At 42.5% G+C, this 17,543-nt stretch overlaps 1 protein-coding gene across 1 annotated transcript; it reads left to right on the top strand.

Annotated features, from left to right (window-relative positions):
- Positions 1–399: 399 nt before the first annotated feature.
- Positions 400–16,984, top strand: AS3MT (arsenite methyltransferase; the record flags this gene model as incomplete). The annotated part of the gene is made up of 11 exons (XM_084244562.1): positions 400–483; positions 732–758; positions 1,023–1,150; positions 2,418–2,568; positions 3,042–3,178; positions 3,898–3,967; positions 6,980–7,061; positions 9,094–9,225; positions 9,554–9,696; positions 11,149–11,283; positions 16,554–16,984. The coding sequence occupies 11 exons, from the start codon at positions 400–402 to the stop codon at positions 16,659–16,661; spliced, it is 1,197 nt and encodes a 398-aa protein (XP_084100688.1). The 3' UTR covers positions 16,662–16,984.
- Between the last annotated feature and the right edge of the window lie 559 nt (positions 16,985–17,543).

Raw genomic sequence — 17,543 nt, 5'->3', positions numbered from 1 at the left:
CCAGCCTGATCTAGGGACCGTGGCGAGAGCCATTCCTAAAGATCACTGCGGGGGGAGGTGCAGCAGGTAGGGTTTTGCTGTTCTTCCCCTGCGCGCTGCTTGCCCAGCCAGACCTAGGGCCGGTTAGCCCTAAAGGTCACTGCAGGGGGAGCTGGAGCATACATGGGGGTTCATCTAAGCCTGAAAAAACCAGTTTCATTTCGCAGCAATAAAAGAAGATACTAATTAACAGTAATGTCCTTTCCCCCTTGGGAAAGAGTAAAGGTAGCCAGGCTGGCTTTGGGCCAGCAAGGCCGGGAGAAGCGCGCACAGGTGGCAGCGGCCTCGCCGGGGCAGGGTCCGAGAGCCCTGGGTTCCTGCACTTCCGCGGCTGCCTAGGCCGGGCCTCTAGCCGGCCACATGGTCATGCGGCCTTCCTGCCCTGGGCGGGGCCTCGGGCAGGCGCAACCTCGGATAGCTGGCTACCGGGACCTCAGTCCGGGAGTTCTGAGACCCAGGAGACAGTAAGAATGCGGCCCCTCTTCTCCCGGTCCCAACCCTCACTACCGGCCCTCTAAACAGGCTCCCTGCCTCTCCAGCCCCCAGAACTGTGAGGGGGGAGGGGGTGGTTACCGAGGGAGGGGGGGAGCTAACCACCGGCCTTCCCAGCACACCCCTTTTCACGCGCCCTTGTTACTAAGTACAAGCTTTTTTGTCACCCGATAACCCTTTTGAAAGTGGCCGCCCCCCAGGAAACGGAGATCTGGAAAGACGTGCAGGTGAGAGCAGCTGGGCCTGCAATGGTGGGCTGGGGAGCCCTAGGCCTGTGCAAGTCCAGCCTACGCTGACCCACACCGCTTCCTCTCAGCACCCCCAAGGGCAGGGGCAGGGTAGTCTGGGCTTAGAACTTGCAAAAAGCAATAGCAGACCAAGTCCTGAAGGTTGGGGTGTGTGTTGGGACATTCAAGGGGACCTTCACTTTGCAGACACCAGCTCCAACGCTTTCCTTTCCCCACCTCTTTTCACCTTTGGTCCTGGGTTAGGACTACTACGGACAGGTGCTGAAGAAATCAGCAGACCTCCAGACCAATGCCTGTGTCACTCCAGCCAGACAGGTTCCCAAGCACATCCGGGAAGCCCTGCAAAATGTACATGAAGAAGTAACCTTGAGGTAGCGTGCCCTGTCTGCCTCCGTGAATACCCCAGACTGCAGCTTTCCCAAAAGATGATGCTGGTCAGTAGGGAACTGGCTGTCTCCCCCAATCCCTCAGGCTTCCTTGTCAATGGTAAAACTACTTTATAGCATACAGAGTCTGTTTCCAATGACCCCCTCCTTGCCGAAACCCCTCTCCTCCCCAGCACTCCCCTTGCACTCACAGAATACATTGACATTCCTTGAACCTGACATTTAAGATTGTCCAGTATGAGTCTTCCCTGCTAACCTTGGCTTCCTTGATGCCCTGTACTGCTCTAGCCAGACCTTTCCGTTCCTCACCGCCATCACACTGCTGCCCAGCATGCGCTTAACAATCTGGAATACCTTTCCTTTCCTTTCTACCTTCCAGAGCCTGCCCATCTAACACTTCACTGATATCATACCCTGAAGCCTTCCCCAAAACTTGGGCACCCCCTTCCCTAAACCACTATAACATGTTCTGCCTGTGCCACTCAGTTTGTCAATAAATCATGGAAAATGTTTCCTGGGCCCATGTTTTACCTCCCCAATTAGAGTATACATGTAGGAGACAGAAATCTTTTCTTTCCCTTCAATAGCTGTGATAGCGCTGGACCTGTGTTAGACATTAAGATAGTGCTCAAATGTATTACTTCATGGCTTACTTGTCTTAGTACCTGGCACTGTGCCCAGCAATACAATGGTAAACAGCAGATAGGCGTGCCACCTTTCGGGGCCTCCCTGGTGGCGCAAGGGGTTAAGATGCAGCACTATGAAGCTATTGGCAGTCACTGCAGCACAAGTTCGATCCTTGGCCGAGGAGATGACCCACATGGTGCAGCTGACCTCTTCTGTCTCGCCCACTGTTCCCCTCAGCAGTGTATTTCAGTAGATCTGCCTGTTCTGCTCCCCACTCTATCTCTGGTGAATCCTCTAACCCCTCACACCTGTGGCTTATACCCCAGTTCTTATATATATAAGTAAATAAAAAATTTGGAAAAAAAAAAAAAAAAAAGGAGTCCCACCTTTCATGGAGCTTCCAGCTTAGTGAGGAAGACTAAATGCCTAAATAGAAATTAAATGAATAATATAAGAGGAAAAAGGAGTGAGGAAGAATTTATAAGATTTATTTCTAGAATCTTAATGGGAACAATTTGTATATATATATATATATACACACACACACACATATATACACATCTCTATAATTCTCTCTGTGTGTGTGTGTCTCTCTCTGTCTCTCTCTCTCTCTCTCATTTCCCAGGTATTACGGCTGTGGTATAGTGGTCCCGGAGTGTCTGGAAAACTGCTGGATTTTGGACCTGGGTAGTGGGAGTGGCAGAGATTGCTATGCACTGAGTCAACTGGTTGGTGAGAAGGGACATGTCACTGGAATAGACATGACAGAAGGTCAGGTGAGAATGATTTGGAAGACAAGGAAAAAAAATCCTCAAAAGCATTCTTTTGGAGATGAAGTTGTTTCCTTCCAATTCCAAGGATAATTTCAGGAGGCTGCTGTTTGTGCCCTGGAGCTGCAAGTTTGACAATTAGGGCTTTTCTAGGAGAATACAGTCAGAAGTTTGATCTGATAAATGAATATCATGGTGACCCAAAGGCGTCTGATCTCTTCCTTTTTGCCATCTATCCTGAAAGATAATTTATTGAGTGAAGAGTCTCTTCAAACAAAATCCATGTATCAGGCAGGGAATTAATTCCCTATTGAGTTGTCAGGGGCTGTCATATTTCCAGCTTGCCCAGAGGAATTTGTATACTTGCTTATCCAAAATGATCTGGGGGAAGTATATTCCATTAGTAATAGGAAAAATGTTAAGACTGAAGTAGTATTTTTAAATGCTCATTATCAAATCTGTATGTTTTCTTCTTTTAGGTAGAAGTGGCTAAAAAGTACATTGCATATCACATGGAAAGATATGGCTTCCAGACACCCAATGTGACTTTTGTTCATGGCTACATAGAGAAGTTGAAAGAGGCTGGAATCAAGAATGAGAGTTATGATATTGTTATGTAGGTATATCCTTATATGAATATAATCTGCTTATTGTTGGACACTGAAATGTCACCCCTTTTTGCTGGATTGATCCTTATTTAGGGTGTTAACTTGACTTCATAAAGGAGGAAGGTGGTCTGAGCTGCTTGTAGCCCACTGATTGCAGAACACTCTTGCCTAAGGAACTTATTTTAAACTTAATCATGAACTGATGAGCTCCAAAAACCAGCAAGCTCACTGCACTGAGTCTGCTCATACACTCTCCACTGATCTGTGATCCTAAGTATTAATTTCATGGCCAATTTATAGGATTCTATGTTTCTCTCTTTCCCCCAAGCTGTGAACTCATATCCGAGTGACAGCTTTCATAAAGCTGCCTTTGAGGAATTTAGCCTGTTTACATGTGGCATAAGACATGCATCTGTTCCTAGATTTCATTTTGTTGCATGGTGAACATCAGGGCAGAAACAAATAAGAATTATGCCTGGTGTTTTTTTCTGCATACTCAGACTCACTCACAGTTTATTGAGATGTTAAACTCACTCACAGTTTATTGAGATGTTAAACACTGTCCACCTTCCTTGTCTTGGGCAAAAGTTGAGTGTGGAGAAGCAAGGAGAGGGCAGGAAGAATGGTGCCTTGAGAAAATGGTGGGAACTATCTTTAAGAATGAAAGGATTTGAAGATCTCTGAGTAGTGCACAGATTTGCTTGACATTGTCTCTATTCTTTTTAAGATCAAATTGTGTCATTAACCTTGTGCCTGATAAACAAAAAGTGCTACAGGAGGTATATCGAGTGCTAAAGGTAAGGAGGTGAGGGAGACAAGTGATGTGTAAACACCAGTGAGGGCAGACCCATCTATCATGTTCTTGCCCTCTTTTTTTTTTTAATTAATTAATTTATTTATACAAGAACCAGGGTACAGGCTAGATGTGCGGGAGGGTGAGAGGATTCACCACAGACAGAGCGGGGAACAGAACAGGCAGACTGATGAAATACTCTGCTGAGGGGAGCAGCAGGTGAGACAGGAGAGGTCTGCTGCGCTATGTGGGACCCTTGCCGACCAGCTGGGATGGAACTGGTGCTGCAGAGGCTGCGGGCAGCTTCACAGCGCAGCGCTTAACTGCCTGCCCCACCAGGGGAGTTCCTTGTTCTTGCCCTCTTAAGCTGAGCACTCAAACCTCTTTCATGTATCACCAAATTAAAAAGGAGTTTCGAGAAACGGGAATGGTAGGGGACCATTCTCTCAGGCTGCAAAAGATAATAAATCTGAGTCATGATTGTCACTGAACATATGAAAATATTTGTCTTGGGCCTTCCTGGTGGTGCAGGGGCTAAGTCTCAGTGCTATCAAGCTATTGCCAGCCACTGCTGGGGCATGAGTTTGATCCCAGGCCAGGGAGCTACCACATGGTGCAGCAACCTCTCCTGTCTCCTGCCTGGCCCGCTGCTCCCCTCAGCAGTGTATTTCAGTAGGTCCGGCTATTTTGCTCCGCATTCTGTCTCTGGTGAATCCTTGTACCCCTGATCTATACCCCAGTTCTTGTATGTACAAATAAATAAAATAAATATTTGACACAATTAAAATCTTGAAACTCCTTATCACTAATATTCCTGAGATTTTAAGGACAATATTTTTAAAATGTTATGCATAAAGATATAATATTACAAAAATTATATAATTTTTAAGAGGGAGAAGTTTATGAGTACTGTTTATTTTCTTCCATTAGTTATAGAAAAGCCAGGGGCTGCACTTGGTTCAGACTGCCTAAAATTTTTTTTAAAGATTTATTTTTATTTATGCATACAAGAACTGGGGTATAGGCCAGAGTATGAGGGTAGGAGGATTCACCAGAGACAGAGTGGGGAGCAGAACAGGCAGATCTAGTGAAATACACTGCTGAAGGGAGCAGCTGGCGAGGCAGGAGAGGTCTGCTGCACCATGTGGGTCAGTTCCCTGTCCGGGGATCCAACTTGTGTTGCAGTGGCTGCACATAGTGCTTGATTGTGCTGAGATTTAACCCCTGGCGCCACCAGGGAGGCCTCCAGACCAGATAAAATTTTAGGTAAACTGAGTATCTTTATTTAGGAGAGAGACATACACACACACACACACACACACACACACCATAAATATGTGTATAACACATATGTAACCTAAACATATACATAAAACACAAGTATATCTATTAACAGATTATTTCTTATTCTCCGTATTTGCCATTTACAAAGGCCTGATAGGCTACAAAAAGTACTCGAAACTGTAACATTTTCATCTTTTAAGGCAAGTTTGTGAAAAATAATTTAACGCAACCAGATGTCATTATGAGTTTTCTGCTTACAGTATTTTTTATGTAAGAAACAACCAAAAATTGTTTTATAAAAGTCACCTCAGAACCAGAGAAGTAATGAAAGATTTTGAAACCAGTTTACTATTTATTTATTTATTTATTTTTTTTAGAGGCATGTTTTATTTATTTGTTTGTTTGTTTGTTTGTTTTTGTTTTTTTTTTATACAAGCACTGGGTACAGTCAGAAGCGCGGGAGGGTGAGAGAATTCACCCGAGCCAGAGCAGGGAGCAGAGCAGGCAGAAGGACCGAAGCACACTGCTGAGGGGAGCAGCGGGCGGCAGGAGAGGTCCGCGGGCCATGTGGGACCCTCCTCCGGTGGCCGGGAGCAGCCGGGGATCGAACCTGCGCAGCAGAGGCCGCGGGCAGCTTCTCAACCCAGCGCTCAACCGCTGCGCCACCAGGGAGGCCCACCAGTTTACTATTTAAAGGAAATTTTTTCCTTCTCTGAAATTCCAAGGGCTATTCATTATGTTTAGAGCCAGTTTTGCTTAAATGTTTCACATCAACCAGTTCCATCCTCTTAGAAGTTCTGCTTTGTGATCCATTTTATCTACCAGCATATGTTTCTGGGCTTTCAGAAACTGTTCTTTTTTGTTGTTGTCTTTTTCCGTATTTGATAGGTTTGTATTAGGAATTTCAACCAAAGTAATGTTGCTTTTGGATGTTGTAGAATTAATGGGATGGTAATTTTTTTTATTATCTTTGGCAATATTCAAACAACAATATTCATAGCAATCCCAAGATTAACTTCCACAGTTTATAACTTGGTTAATATGCTCTGCTTTGGGCCTCCCTGGTGGTACAGCGGGTTAAGCACTGCACTATGAAGCAATCCACAGCCTCTGCAGCACAAGTTCGATCTCTGGCCCGCCAGGGAGCAACCCACATGGTGAAGCAGACCTCTCCTGTCTCACTCGCTGCTCCCCTCAGCAGTGTATTTCATCAGTCTGCCTGTTCTGTTCCCCACTCTGTCTCTGGTGAATCCTCTCACCACCCCGCATCTCTGGCCTGTACCCCAGCTCTCGTATGCATAAATAAATAAAATTTTTAAAAATATTTTAAAAAATGTTCTGCCTTATAGTTAGGTGTAATTGGAGGTGTTTGGGGATGTTTCTTTCCAAGAAATCTCTATTGAGAATGCTTTGAGCTCACCATGTTCAGCTATCCTATACTGAAATGAAATTGGATTTAATGCAGTGCAAGGTCACTGGGGACTGCTGGTGGGGGCTCTGCCAGGGCAGGTGTGGTGCTAACATGTCTGGGACAGTCCTGAAAACCTCTTTTATTACCTATTATTATCTGAAAAAAGAATCTTGGCACTTGGCCATTGGCTGTAACTCTTAATTGTTCACAAAGGTCAGTTCAAGCACTTCTGTTGGTTTCTAAAATTTATTTTGTCTCTGAAATTCTTTCTTTGCTATCTGAGACTAACATAACCTTTGTACTAAAATTCTGCCCTCTCAGCACGGTGGGGAGCTATACTTCAGTGACGTCTATGCTAGCCTTGAATTGCCAGAAGAAATCAGGAAACACAAAGTTTTATGGGGTAGGTATTTATTTGTTTGGTTTTATTGTAAGGCAAATATTGTTCAGAGTCACAGCTCCATTATGCTGATATTCAGGATGAGACTTCATGATGTGGGAATACATGGAATTAGGTTAGAAGACTCAGTTTCCAGCATTCCTTCCTTGCCATTCCAAAGTGGCATGATCTTGGCCAATTTCATTAATTTGGTTGAGTCATTGTTTTCCCCACTGTAAAATGTAGAAAACAATCTGCCTTATAGGGCTGTGATAAGATTAATGTGAAAAATAAATGTGAAAAATACTTCGAAGGCTATAGTATATAGATGAGGGCAACTGTTCCACAGCTGATGTCCCTAAATCCCTTATGATCTTATCATTATTATATCTTTTTTTCATTTATGGCCATTTAATTTTTATTTATTGTAATTTTTAAAAAAGATTTATTTATTTATACAAGCACTGAGTACAGTCAGAAGTTCGGATGGTGAGAGAATTCACCAGAGCCAGACCTGAGAACAGAACAGGCAGACTGATGAAATACACTGCTGAGGGGAGCAGCGGGCACAGCAGGAGAGGTCTTTGTGCCATGTGGGACCCTTGCCAGCAGCCGGGGATGGAACCGGTGCTGCAGGGGCTGCGGGCAGCTTTGCAGCCCAGCACTCAACTGTTGCGCCACCAGAAGAGGCCCTATTTATTGTAATTTTAATGGAATCTCTGGGCATGGAAGCTAGAAATGCATATATATGGTCAGTCTGATTATAAAATAAGAAGTTCTTTTTTTAAAAAAAAAATTTATTTATTTATTTATACAAGAACCGGGGTACAGGCCAGATGCGTGGGAGGGTGAGAGAATTCACCAGAGACAGAGCGGGGAACAGAACAGGCAGACTGACGAAATACACTGCTGAGGGGAGCAGTAGGCGAGACAGGAGAGGTCAGCCCTGACATGAGGGACCCTCGTGTCCAGCCGGGATCGAACCAGTGATGCAGAGGCCACAGACAGCTTCACAGTGCGGCACTCAACCGCCTGCGCCACCAGGGAGGCCCTAAAATAAAAAGTTCTTTTAAAATAAACTTTATTGGGGCCTCCCTGGTGGGGCCAGGGGTTAAGCACCACACTATGAAGCAATCCACAGCCTCTGCCGTACAAGTTCGATCCCTGGCCGGCCAGGGAGAAACCCACATGGCGCAGCAGACCTCTCCTGACTCGCCCGCTGCTCCCCTCAGCAGAGTATTTCAGTCAGTCTGCCCTTGTTCTGCTCCCCACTCTGTCTCTGGTGGGTTCTCTCACCCCCCACATCTCTGGCCTGTACCCCAGCTCTTGTATGCATAAATAAATAAATCTATAAAAAATAAAATAAAATAAAATAAACTTTAGTTTTTCTTATTATACAATACTAGATGGATATTGTTTGAAAGTTAGAAAATAGAAAAAGGAAAAAATCACTACGACTCACACAACTTAGAAATAACCTCCTTAACATTTTAGTCCCTTTAGTTGTTTCTTTTCCCCTCTGTGTATATAATAAAATTGGGAGCACGCTTCTATCTAGAAATTAGTGTTCCATTTTTTAAGCATATCTCCTAAGACTAAAACTTTTTAAAATATATTATTTTAAAGATCTGTTTATGCATAAAAGAGTTGGGGTATATGCCAGAGATGCGTGGGGGTGAGAGGATTCACCAGAGACAGAGTGGGGAGCAGAAAGGGTGGATTGACTGAAATACACTGCTGAGGGGAGCAGTGGACGAGTCAGGAGAGGTTTGCTGTGCCATGTGGGTCCCCAACCTGGCCAGGGATCGAACTTGTGCTGCAGTGGCTGCGGATAGCTTCATAGATTGTGTTTTTTTTTTTCATAGATTGTGTCTTAATCCCTTGCGCCACCAGGGAGGCCCAGCATGCCCTGTTTTAACGGACTTTCTAGACCTTGGAAGGGGGGCATGCAGGTCCTTCTTCTATTTCTAGGACCTTTTAAACTATCCTAATCAATTGTATAGAGGATTAACACCATTACACCTAGTTGTACTCATCAGTCTGTGTTTTCTTTTAGGCGAGTGCCTCGGAGGTGCTTTGTACTGGAAGGATCTTGCCACCCTCGCCCAAAAAATTGGTTTCTGCTCTCCACGTTTGGTCACTGCCCATCTCATTACAATTCAAAACAAGGAACTAGAGAGTGTGACTGGTAAGAAACAACAGCGGGGGCTATTATAACTGCACCCCGAATGGTTAAGATTTGATTAACGAGTATCTACTCAGTGACTCTCTTCAAGAGAGACCTTGTGTCATCTAGAAATCTCTAGCTTGTCTCCTGTTCAAGACAAACTGCCCACAGTTGGAATTTAATAAAGTACTTTACAGACATTCTTTCAATAGAGTGAAGTGCTCCAAAAGACATTTGTTGGCATGCAAAGATGAAAATCATCTTTTAAATATGTACCCTCTTCATCTCCTGAGTAGACCAGTGGCTATTGGAGTGGCAGAGATGAACTGTGAACTAATTCTCTTTTTAGGTGACTGTCGTTTTGTTTCTGCAACATTTCGTCTCTTCAAACTCCCTAAGACAGGACCAGCCAAAAGATGCCAAGTTATTTACAATGGAGGAATCACAGGACATGAGAAAGAACTAATATTTGATGCAAATTTCACATTTAAGGTAAATAAAACATTCCATGACTTCTGGCATTCTTTTTCTTTTTCTTTTTTTTAGATATTAGATTTTTTAAAAAGATTTATTTTTTATTTATTCAATAGCTGTGGTACAGGCCAGAGGCGCGGGAGGGTAAGATTATTCACCAGAGAAAGAGTGGGGAGCAGGACGGGCAGACAGACCGAAAGCACTGCTGAGGGGAGCAGCAGGCGCCACAGGAAAGTTCTGCCACGCCGTGTAGGAATCTCCCTGGCTGGCCAGGAATCGTACCCGCACTGCAGAGGCTGCAGACAGCTTCACAGCACTGCGCTCAACCCGCTATGCCACTGGGGAGGCCTCGACTTCTGGCATTCTTACTACTCTTACCCTTGTTCTAGGTATCTTTTCTTAACCTTGCATTGCTTCTCACTTCCCTGATGCATGTGGGCATGTGTGTATGTGTGTTTTACTGACTTTTTGAAAGTAAGTTGCAGGCATTATGATATTTTACCTTAACTATTTTAGCATGTATAGCTTAGGAATCAAATGTTTTCCTATATAACCATAATAATGGTATGCCAGTTATTTAATTGTGTCATGGAATCAAGGGATTGTTTGTATTTAGTGATGACACTCACTGATTTTTCTTCTACTTTTTTGTAGAGTAGGCTTTGTTTTCTCAAAATGGAAAAGTAGACTTTAAGAATAGAAATCTTGGTTTGAATCCTGTTTTTGTTATTTATTACTTGGGCAAACTTAAATCACTAAAGTTATTTTATATCCAGTTTGTTTCAGTGTAAAAACAGGGATCATAACATATCCTCTGCAGAATTTCTAGAATGATTAGCAATATTATTAGCAAAACATTGGTATATACTGGGAACATAGTAAATAGAAGATGGAAGAACTTATTGTTTCTATTCTGATTTTTTGGTTCAAATTGCATCTTCAAATCTCCTAAATGGCCCCTGATACCGTTGAACCATTGATGCTTGTTCACTGATGTGTTGTTCTTTGAATTACAGCGTCAGGGTGGGAGGGGCCTTTGAAACCATCCTTTTGGTTAAAAAAAAAACTTTCAATAGCAGAATATTTAAAGCAAAATTGTATTTAAAACACCAATATTTAGTATGCAATGCATTGCTTTATATAATACCAATATAAAAAGAACAAGAGCAGAGTTTATCCAATGAGAGCAGGCTGGTGAGCCCAGTCTCCTGTGCTTACCCCTTATTCCCAAGGTGTGGGCCCTATACATACCTTGGGACATATCAAAAACCACTCATTTAAAGTCCCCATTTCAGTGACGAATAAGGTGTAACTCAGAGAGCAGTGATTTTACATCTGTTTGGAGAAGGGACTAGACGCTAGAATAAGGAGTGTCTTTTGCCACTAAAAAAAAAAGTGATTATGACCCTGGATTGTTTCATCTGGGAATGAGCATGAAACTAGCATGTGCTTTTTCCTGCTATCTTTCAGGAAGGTGAAATTGTTGAAGTGGATGAAGAAACAGCAGCTATCTTGAAAAATTCACGATTTGCCCAAGATTTTTTGATCAGGCCAATTGGAGAGAAGTTGCCGACATCTGGAAGTTGTTCTACTTTAGAATCAAAGGTTTGTTTGACTTTCCATTCCCTGTCCTCAAACAGAGGACCGCTTACAAAATTGTTATTCTTGCCACAGACTACTAAAGCAAGAAAAAACTGTTATTCATTTACTTGGCTACCATACTTTATTTCTAACATATTTGTACCTATGAAGTGAGTTGATTTAACTTGATAGCTTCTTCTTCTCAATCCTGACAGTAAGTCAGAGATTCCTAATCTAGTGCATCCAAAAACAGACTTCAGAACATCCATGATCCCCTTGAAATGAGAGCGTGTGTGTGTGTTTGTGTGCGTATATATTTTCTTGGGAAAGAGTCTATTACTTTCATCAGGTTCTCAGAGCAGTTCAGATACAAAAAAAGGTTAAGAACTACCATGGAAAAAATTATTCAGATTCTGCATAGATATTTTAAAGATTGTCTTCCAGAAAGATTGTACCACTCCACATGCCTACCTACCGTGTATGAGAGTATCTTTTCCTGGTACTCTTACTAACATTTGATATTATTTTCTGAATTTTTGCTTGTCTGATAGGCAGAAAAATAATTTGCTGTTTAATTTTGAATACATTGAACTTTTTGGTATATTTATTGACCATTTATATTCATTGTTGTGAACCTCTTTGTATGATTCCGTTCACCATTTTCTATTAGAGGGGTATTTGGCTGTTTTTAAATTGTTCTGTATAAGATTGTCTACTATATGTTGTAAGTACTTTTCTCAGCATGTCATTTATCTTTTTATTTGTGCTCTTTTCCCCTTAAGTAGATATTTTCAGTTTTTATGCAGTCATTTCCCTTATGGTTTCTGCCTTTAATATTATGATTAGAAAGACCTGCTTTATGTGAATATTATAAATTTAATTATATTTCCTTTTAGTACTTTAAAATTTTGAGGTAAAACTCATGTGACACAAAATTCATTGTTTTAACCTTTTTAAAGTGTACAAATTAGTGGCTTTGGGTACTTTTACAAAGTTGTGCAACCATCACCACTATCAGTTCAAGGAAACTTTCATTACCCCAAAAAGAAATCCAGTACCCATTAAGCAGTCATGCCACAATTTCCCCTTACCCCAAGTCCTAACGACAATTAATCTGCTTTCTGCCTCTGGATTTGTCAATTCGGGGCATTTCATGTAAGAGGAATAATTACTTGGCCCTGTGTGTCTGGCTTCTTTCTTAAGATGTTTTCAGGGTTTTTCCATGTGTCAGTACTTTATTTCTTTTTGTAGCCAAATAATATTCCATTGTATGTATATACCACCTTTTGTTTATCCACCCGTCAGTTGATAGTCATTTGGGTGGTTTCCTCTTTTTGGTCATTATGTATAGGATTGCTGTGACATACATTTACATGTGCTTTGTGTACCATTTGTGTACTTGTTTTTACTTGTGTGCCATTTGTGTACTTGTTTTTACTTCTTTGGGGCCCGTACCTTGGAGAGGAATTGTTGAGTCATATAGTAATTCTACCTTTAACCTTTTGAGGAATCACCAAAGTGTTTCCACTGCAGCTGTACCATCACATAGCTACCAGCAATGTACAAGGATTCTAATTTCTTTATATCTTTGCCACACTTGTTAGTTTCTGCTTTGTTTTGATTGTAGCTATCCTAGTTCTGTGTGAATTGGTATGTCATCATGATTTTGATTTTGATTTCCCTAATAACTAATGTAAAATTGAGCTTCTTTTCATGCACTTATTGACCATTAGAATATTTTCTTTAGAGAAATGTTTATTCAAGTCCTTTTGATTTTTTGATGGGTTTATCCTTTTGTTATACAGTTGTAAGTATTCCTTATGTGTTCTGGATACTAAACCCTTACCAGATATATGATTTGCAAACATTTCATCCATTCTAGGCTTTGTCTTTTTGCTCTTTCGATAGTGTCCTTTCATGCACAAAAGTTTTTAACTGATGAAAAAAGTTTTTAACTTCATTTGATCTTAGTCAAAAGGCCAAGAAGCCATGATGATGAAATCCAACTTACCTAATTTTTCTTTGATTGCTTGTACTTTTGGTGCCAGAACTAAGAATTGATTGCTTAATCCAAGGTTATAAAATTCTTCTAGTAATTTCATGGCTTTGTTGTTGTACAAGAGCTGGGGTACAGGCCAGAGATGTGGCCGGGTTGGGGGGCGGGTGGTGAGAGGATTCCCCAGAGACAGAGTGGGGAACAGAACGGGAAGACTGACTGAAATACACTGGTGAGGGGAGCGGTGGGCAAGTCAGGAGAGGTCTGCTGTGCCATGGGTTTCTCTCTGGCCGGCCAGGGATCGAACTCGTACTGCAGAGGCTGCAGATTGCTTCATAATGCGGTGCTTAACCCCTTGCGCCACCTACTGCATAAGTCAAGCCCAAGCTAAGTACAGGAACCTCCTTTAGAGCAAATTCTTCAGCACTTTACTATCATTACTCTTCTGTTTTTCTGAAAAGGCGATTTTTTGGAAAGTAGAAATTTGACTTCTGACTTTTTAGCCCATTAAACATTTCATATATGTGTTGTTGGTATTTTGAAACCTTGAGAGTTCATTGATAAAATCTTGCTGGTCAGAATCAGTGTTTATTTTGGAATTTTTCATTACTGCAATTCTGTAACTGGTTTCCTGAGTACTGGCTCCAGCGTTCTCAGAAGAGAACAGCCACAAGGACAGAAATCTCTCCTCTGGCCATAGTGTCTCTGGCTATAAAAATAATTATGTTCACTGCTGCAGAAGGCCATTTCTTCCAGCATAGCTCCCCTGTTCTTCCTGTGAGCATTGGGGGTCAAGTGCAGGCGGGTTCTTGATCTCAGATATATGAATGTTAACATTCTGCTGGTTTATCCCAGCAGTCTCCTGTCTTCTCTGCCATATTTCTTTCTGTCTACAGATACGCCAAATCTTTAGATAGGTTCCACGTTTTTGAAATGGGAGTAATTGACACTGACGGAAGAGTAAAGAATGAAACAGCTGTGTGTCCTAGAAATATAACCTTGTGCTTTTGGAGGACTTTCTTATCTTTTTCATGGTAGACCTTTTATGATAAACCCTAGAGTAAAGTGCAGGCAGGTGGCGTGCAAGGAATTGCTCTTACGTCTTCCCATCCACTGTTGCAACAGAGGAAGAAAAACTATAACTTTTACTGAGGATTGACTTAGTAATCACTGTTGTTGAATTTCTTTTTTTTTAAATTAATTTATTTATTTATACAAGAACCGGGGTACAGGCCAGATGCGTGGGAGGGTGAGCAGATTCACCAGAGACAGAGCGGGGAACAGAACAGGCAGACCGATGAAATACACTGCTGAGGGGAGCAGCAAGCGGGACAGGAGAGGTCTGCCGCACCATGTGGAACCCTCGCCGGCCGGCCGGGATTGAACTGGCACTGCAGAGGCTGTGGACAGCTTCACAGCGCGGTGCTCAACCGCCTGCGCCACCAGGGGAGGCCCTGTTGTTGAATTTCTGAGAGTTGCCTTTTTCTTTTTTCTCCTCCTCCTCCCTCTCTAATCCTGAACAACAAAATGTGTTTTGATATTAAAGATACATGATTAGAATTGCAGCATCTGAAATGGTGCAGATGAAATTTGTGCTGTGTCCAATTAATAGTAGTGGGACTGATAACATGCACAATAGTAATGCAGAGGATCTAATCTTTATCGTACAAGGCATCCCACCATGTGGTCCTTACAATAACCCTGATTATCCTCACTTTACAGATGAAAAAACTAAGGCTCAGAAAGATAAATTTACCAATCCAGGTCACACAGCTAGAAAGTGGTGAATTTAAACTCAGATCTGATTCTAGAGGAGACATTATTAACCAGTAGGCTGTGCCACTCTATACTTTTCACAGACTCATAGGACACTGGTGCTGGAAAGGATGGTATGTTCACCTTTTATTTAAGTTTTGAGATGTTAGGGCTGGCAGCATGCATTTGGAAGTGGTATTGATGTCAGGACATGAAATGGGAAGAACAAGTTTCCTGGGTGAAAAAGAGGAGAGACTAACTCTTTTGACCCGGCCTTCTAATGTACACAGAGGAGGAAATGCAATGGCTATGAATGCCTGGTGGTAGAACCCAGCATAACTAGCCTTCTTCCAGACTTGGACATGCCCTCCTGGATGCTTGCCTGTTAGGGAGTCTACATGACCTCTGCATTTTGGAATGGTGGAGAGTGTGAGCCAGTAAGATCAAGGCCACGAGTAAAGGAAGTGGCCATTAAGTCTGTAATTTCATGAACGGCAGAGTCAGTGCCTGTCTCCTACACCCTTCTAGTTGCAGTGGCCAACAGAAAATAGTAAAACTATAAATTTATGCTCAATAAATTCATTATCAACTATGTAAGGTAGCTTGTTCATGCTCTCAATGTCCTACCTTTGTGCCTAGTTTCTATCTGGCCCCATTGGCACTGCTGTTGGAGACATTTCACTTGGAGGTGAAAGAACAAAAATTAAAGACTGCATCTCGTCTTTTGAAAATTCTACTTATACTGCCCTACAGTCTTTCTGGCCATTGTTGACAATCTCATCATGTGAACATCAGCAGTTGCTATTGGTGTCTCTAATGCCTAGGATTTACCGTCTTGTCTTGCTCACAAATTTCTGGAGACAGGAGTCAGAGAGAGAAAGCAGTGTAAGGGTAAAAGGCATATACAAATGGGAATCCCATAAGAGAAAACAAAGGGAAATCAATTCTCTTGGCCCAAGAAGCACCACCTTTTAAAAGTTTTAAATGAAGTTTATTTTGAAAGTAGTAATTGATTTAAAATTTCAGGAAAATGTGCCCAGCTTTATGTAACTGAATGACTGCTACTATTCCCTGGAGCTTACAGAATTTTAAAATTGTATCTCGGGCTTCCCCAGTGGCGCAGCGGTTGAGCGCGGGGTTGCAAAGCTGCCCGCAGCCTCTGCAGTGTGGGTTCCATCCCTGGCTGCTCCGGGCCACCGGAGGAGGGTCCCACATAGCGCACAGACCTCTCCTGCCGCCCGCTGCTCCCCACAGCAGTGTACTTCGGTCCTTCTGCCTGTTCTGCATCCTGCTCTGACTCCGGTGAATTCTCTCACCCTCCCGCGCTTCTGCCTGTACCCAGTGCTTGTATGAATAAATAAATAAATAAATAAATCTTAAAAAAAAAATTTGGAAAAAAAAAGTGTATCTTTAAAAAAATAAAATAAAATGAAATAAAATTGTATCTCACTTCTAGGTAAATCAATGTAAAGCAAGCTGATATATGTGTTCAGGTACATCAAAAGCTTTAACTTGTGCTCCCATTTGTTTTGCTTTTTGACAGGATATAATCACGGATCCATTCAAGCTTGCAGAGGAGTCTGACAACATGAAGTCCAGATGTCCCCCTGATGTTGCTAGCAGCAGCTGTGGCACAAAGAAGTGCTGTTAAAACTGCAGCAGAGGGCCTCCCCTGGTGGCGCAGCGGTTGAGTGCTGGGTTGCGAAGCTGCCAGCAGCCTCTGCAGCGCCGGTTCGATCCCTGGCTGCTCCCAGGCTACCGGAGGAGGGTCCCACATGGCCGCAGACCTCTCCTGCCGCCCGCTGCTCCCCTCAGCAGTGTACTTCGGTCCTTCTGCCTGCTCTGCTCCCTGCTCTGGCTCTGGTGAATTCTCTCACCCACCCGTGCTTCTGACGGTACCCAGTGCATGTATAAATAAATAAATAAAATAAAAAATTAAAAAAAAAAAACTGCAGCAGATCAATAGATAGCAGGCGGGAGACTAAGGAATGTGTTGCACATGTCTCTTAACCTGCTTTTCACCTAGTACAGACCATACGAAAGAATAAAAGGCAGAAAGCCATGGTGTTCTAGGTCACTGATAAAAATCAGTGATTTATATTTAGAAGGTATTAATGATGGTTCATGCAAATCACTTAAAGACCTCTTGAGCAATTTTTCTGTTTCTTGCATACGTCAAATTTCTGCCGCCACCTAGTGGTCCGACATGGAAATGAGAAGCAGTGTTACTGCTTTGGCTGACAGTGGCCTTCAAGAAAGGCTTCAGAAATAGCAGTTGGTAGAGAGTTTCAAGAAAAATTCTGACCTGGCAGCACCTTTTGGACTTTTACTACGTATTCTCATTAAATCAGGCTCCTACTAAAATCATGCTAATCATGCCAAGAGATTGCCAAATCATAGTGGGTATGAGTGTTCTTGAAGTAACTGGTCTTTTAAACCAACTTTTAAAATTGTAATTAAATGAAAACAAATGATAATAATTTTTTTTGATCTCAGTTTACCCTAATGTATGCCAGCATATTCACTGTGTAGT

Source organism: Talpa europaea, assembly GCF_964194135.1.
Source record: "Talpa europaea genome assembly, chromosome: 10".
Classification (NCBI taxonomy): Eukaryota; Metazoa; Chordata; class Mammalia; order Eulipotyphla; family Talpidae; genus Talpa; species Talpa europaea.
Note: the sequence above shows the minus strand (reverse complement) of the source record. Positions and strands in the feature narration are given on the sequence as shown.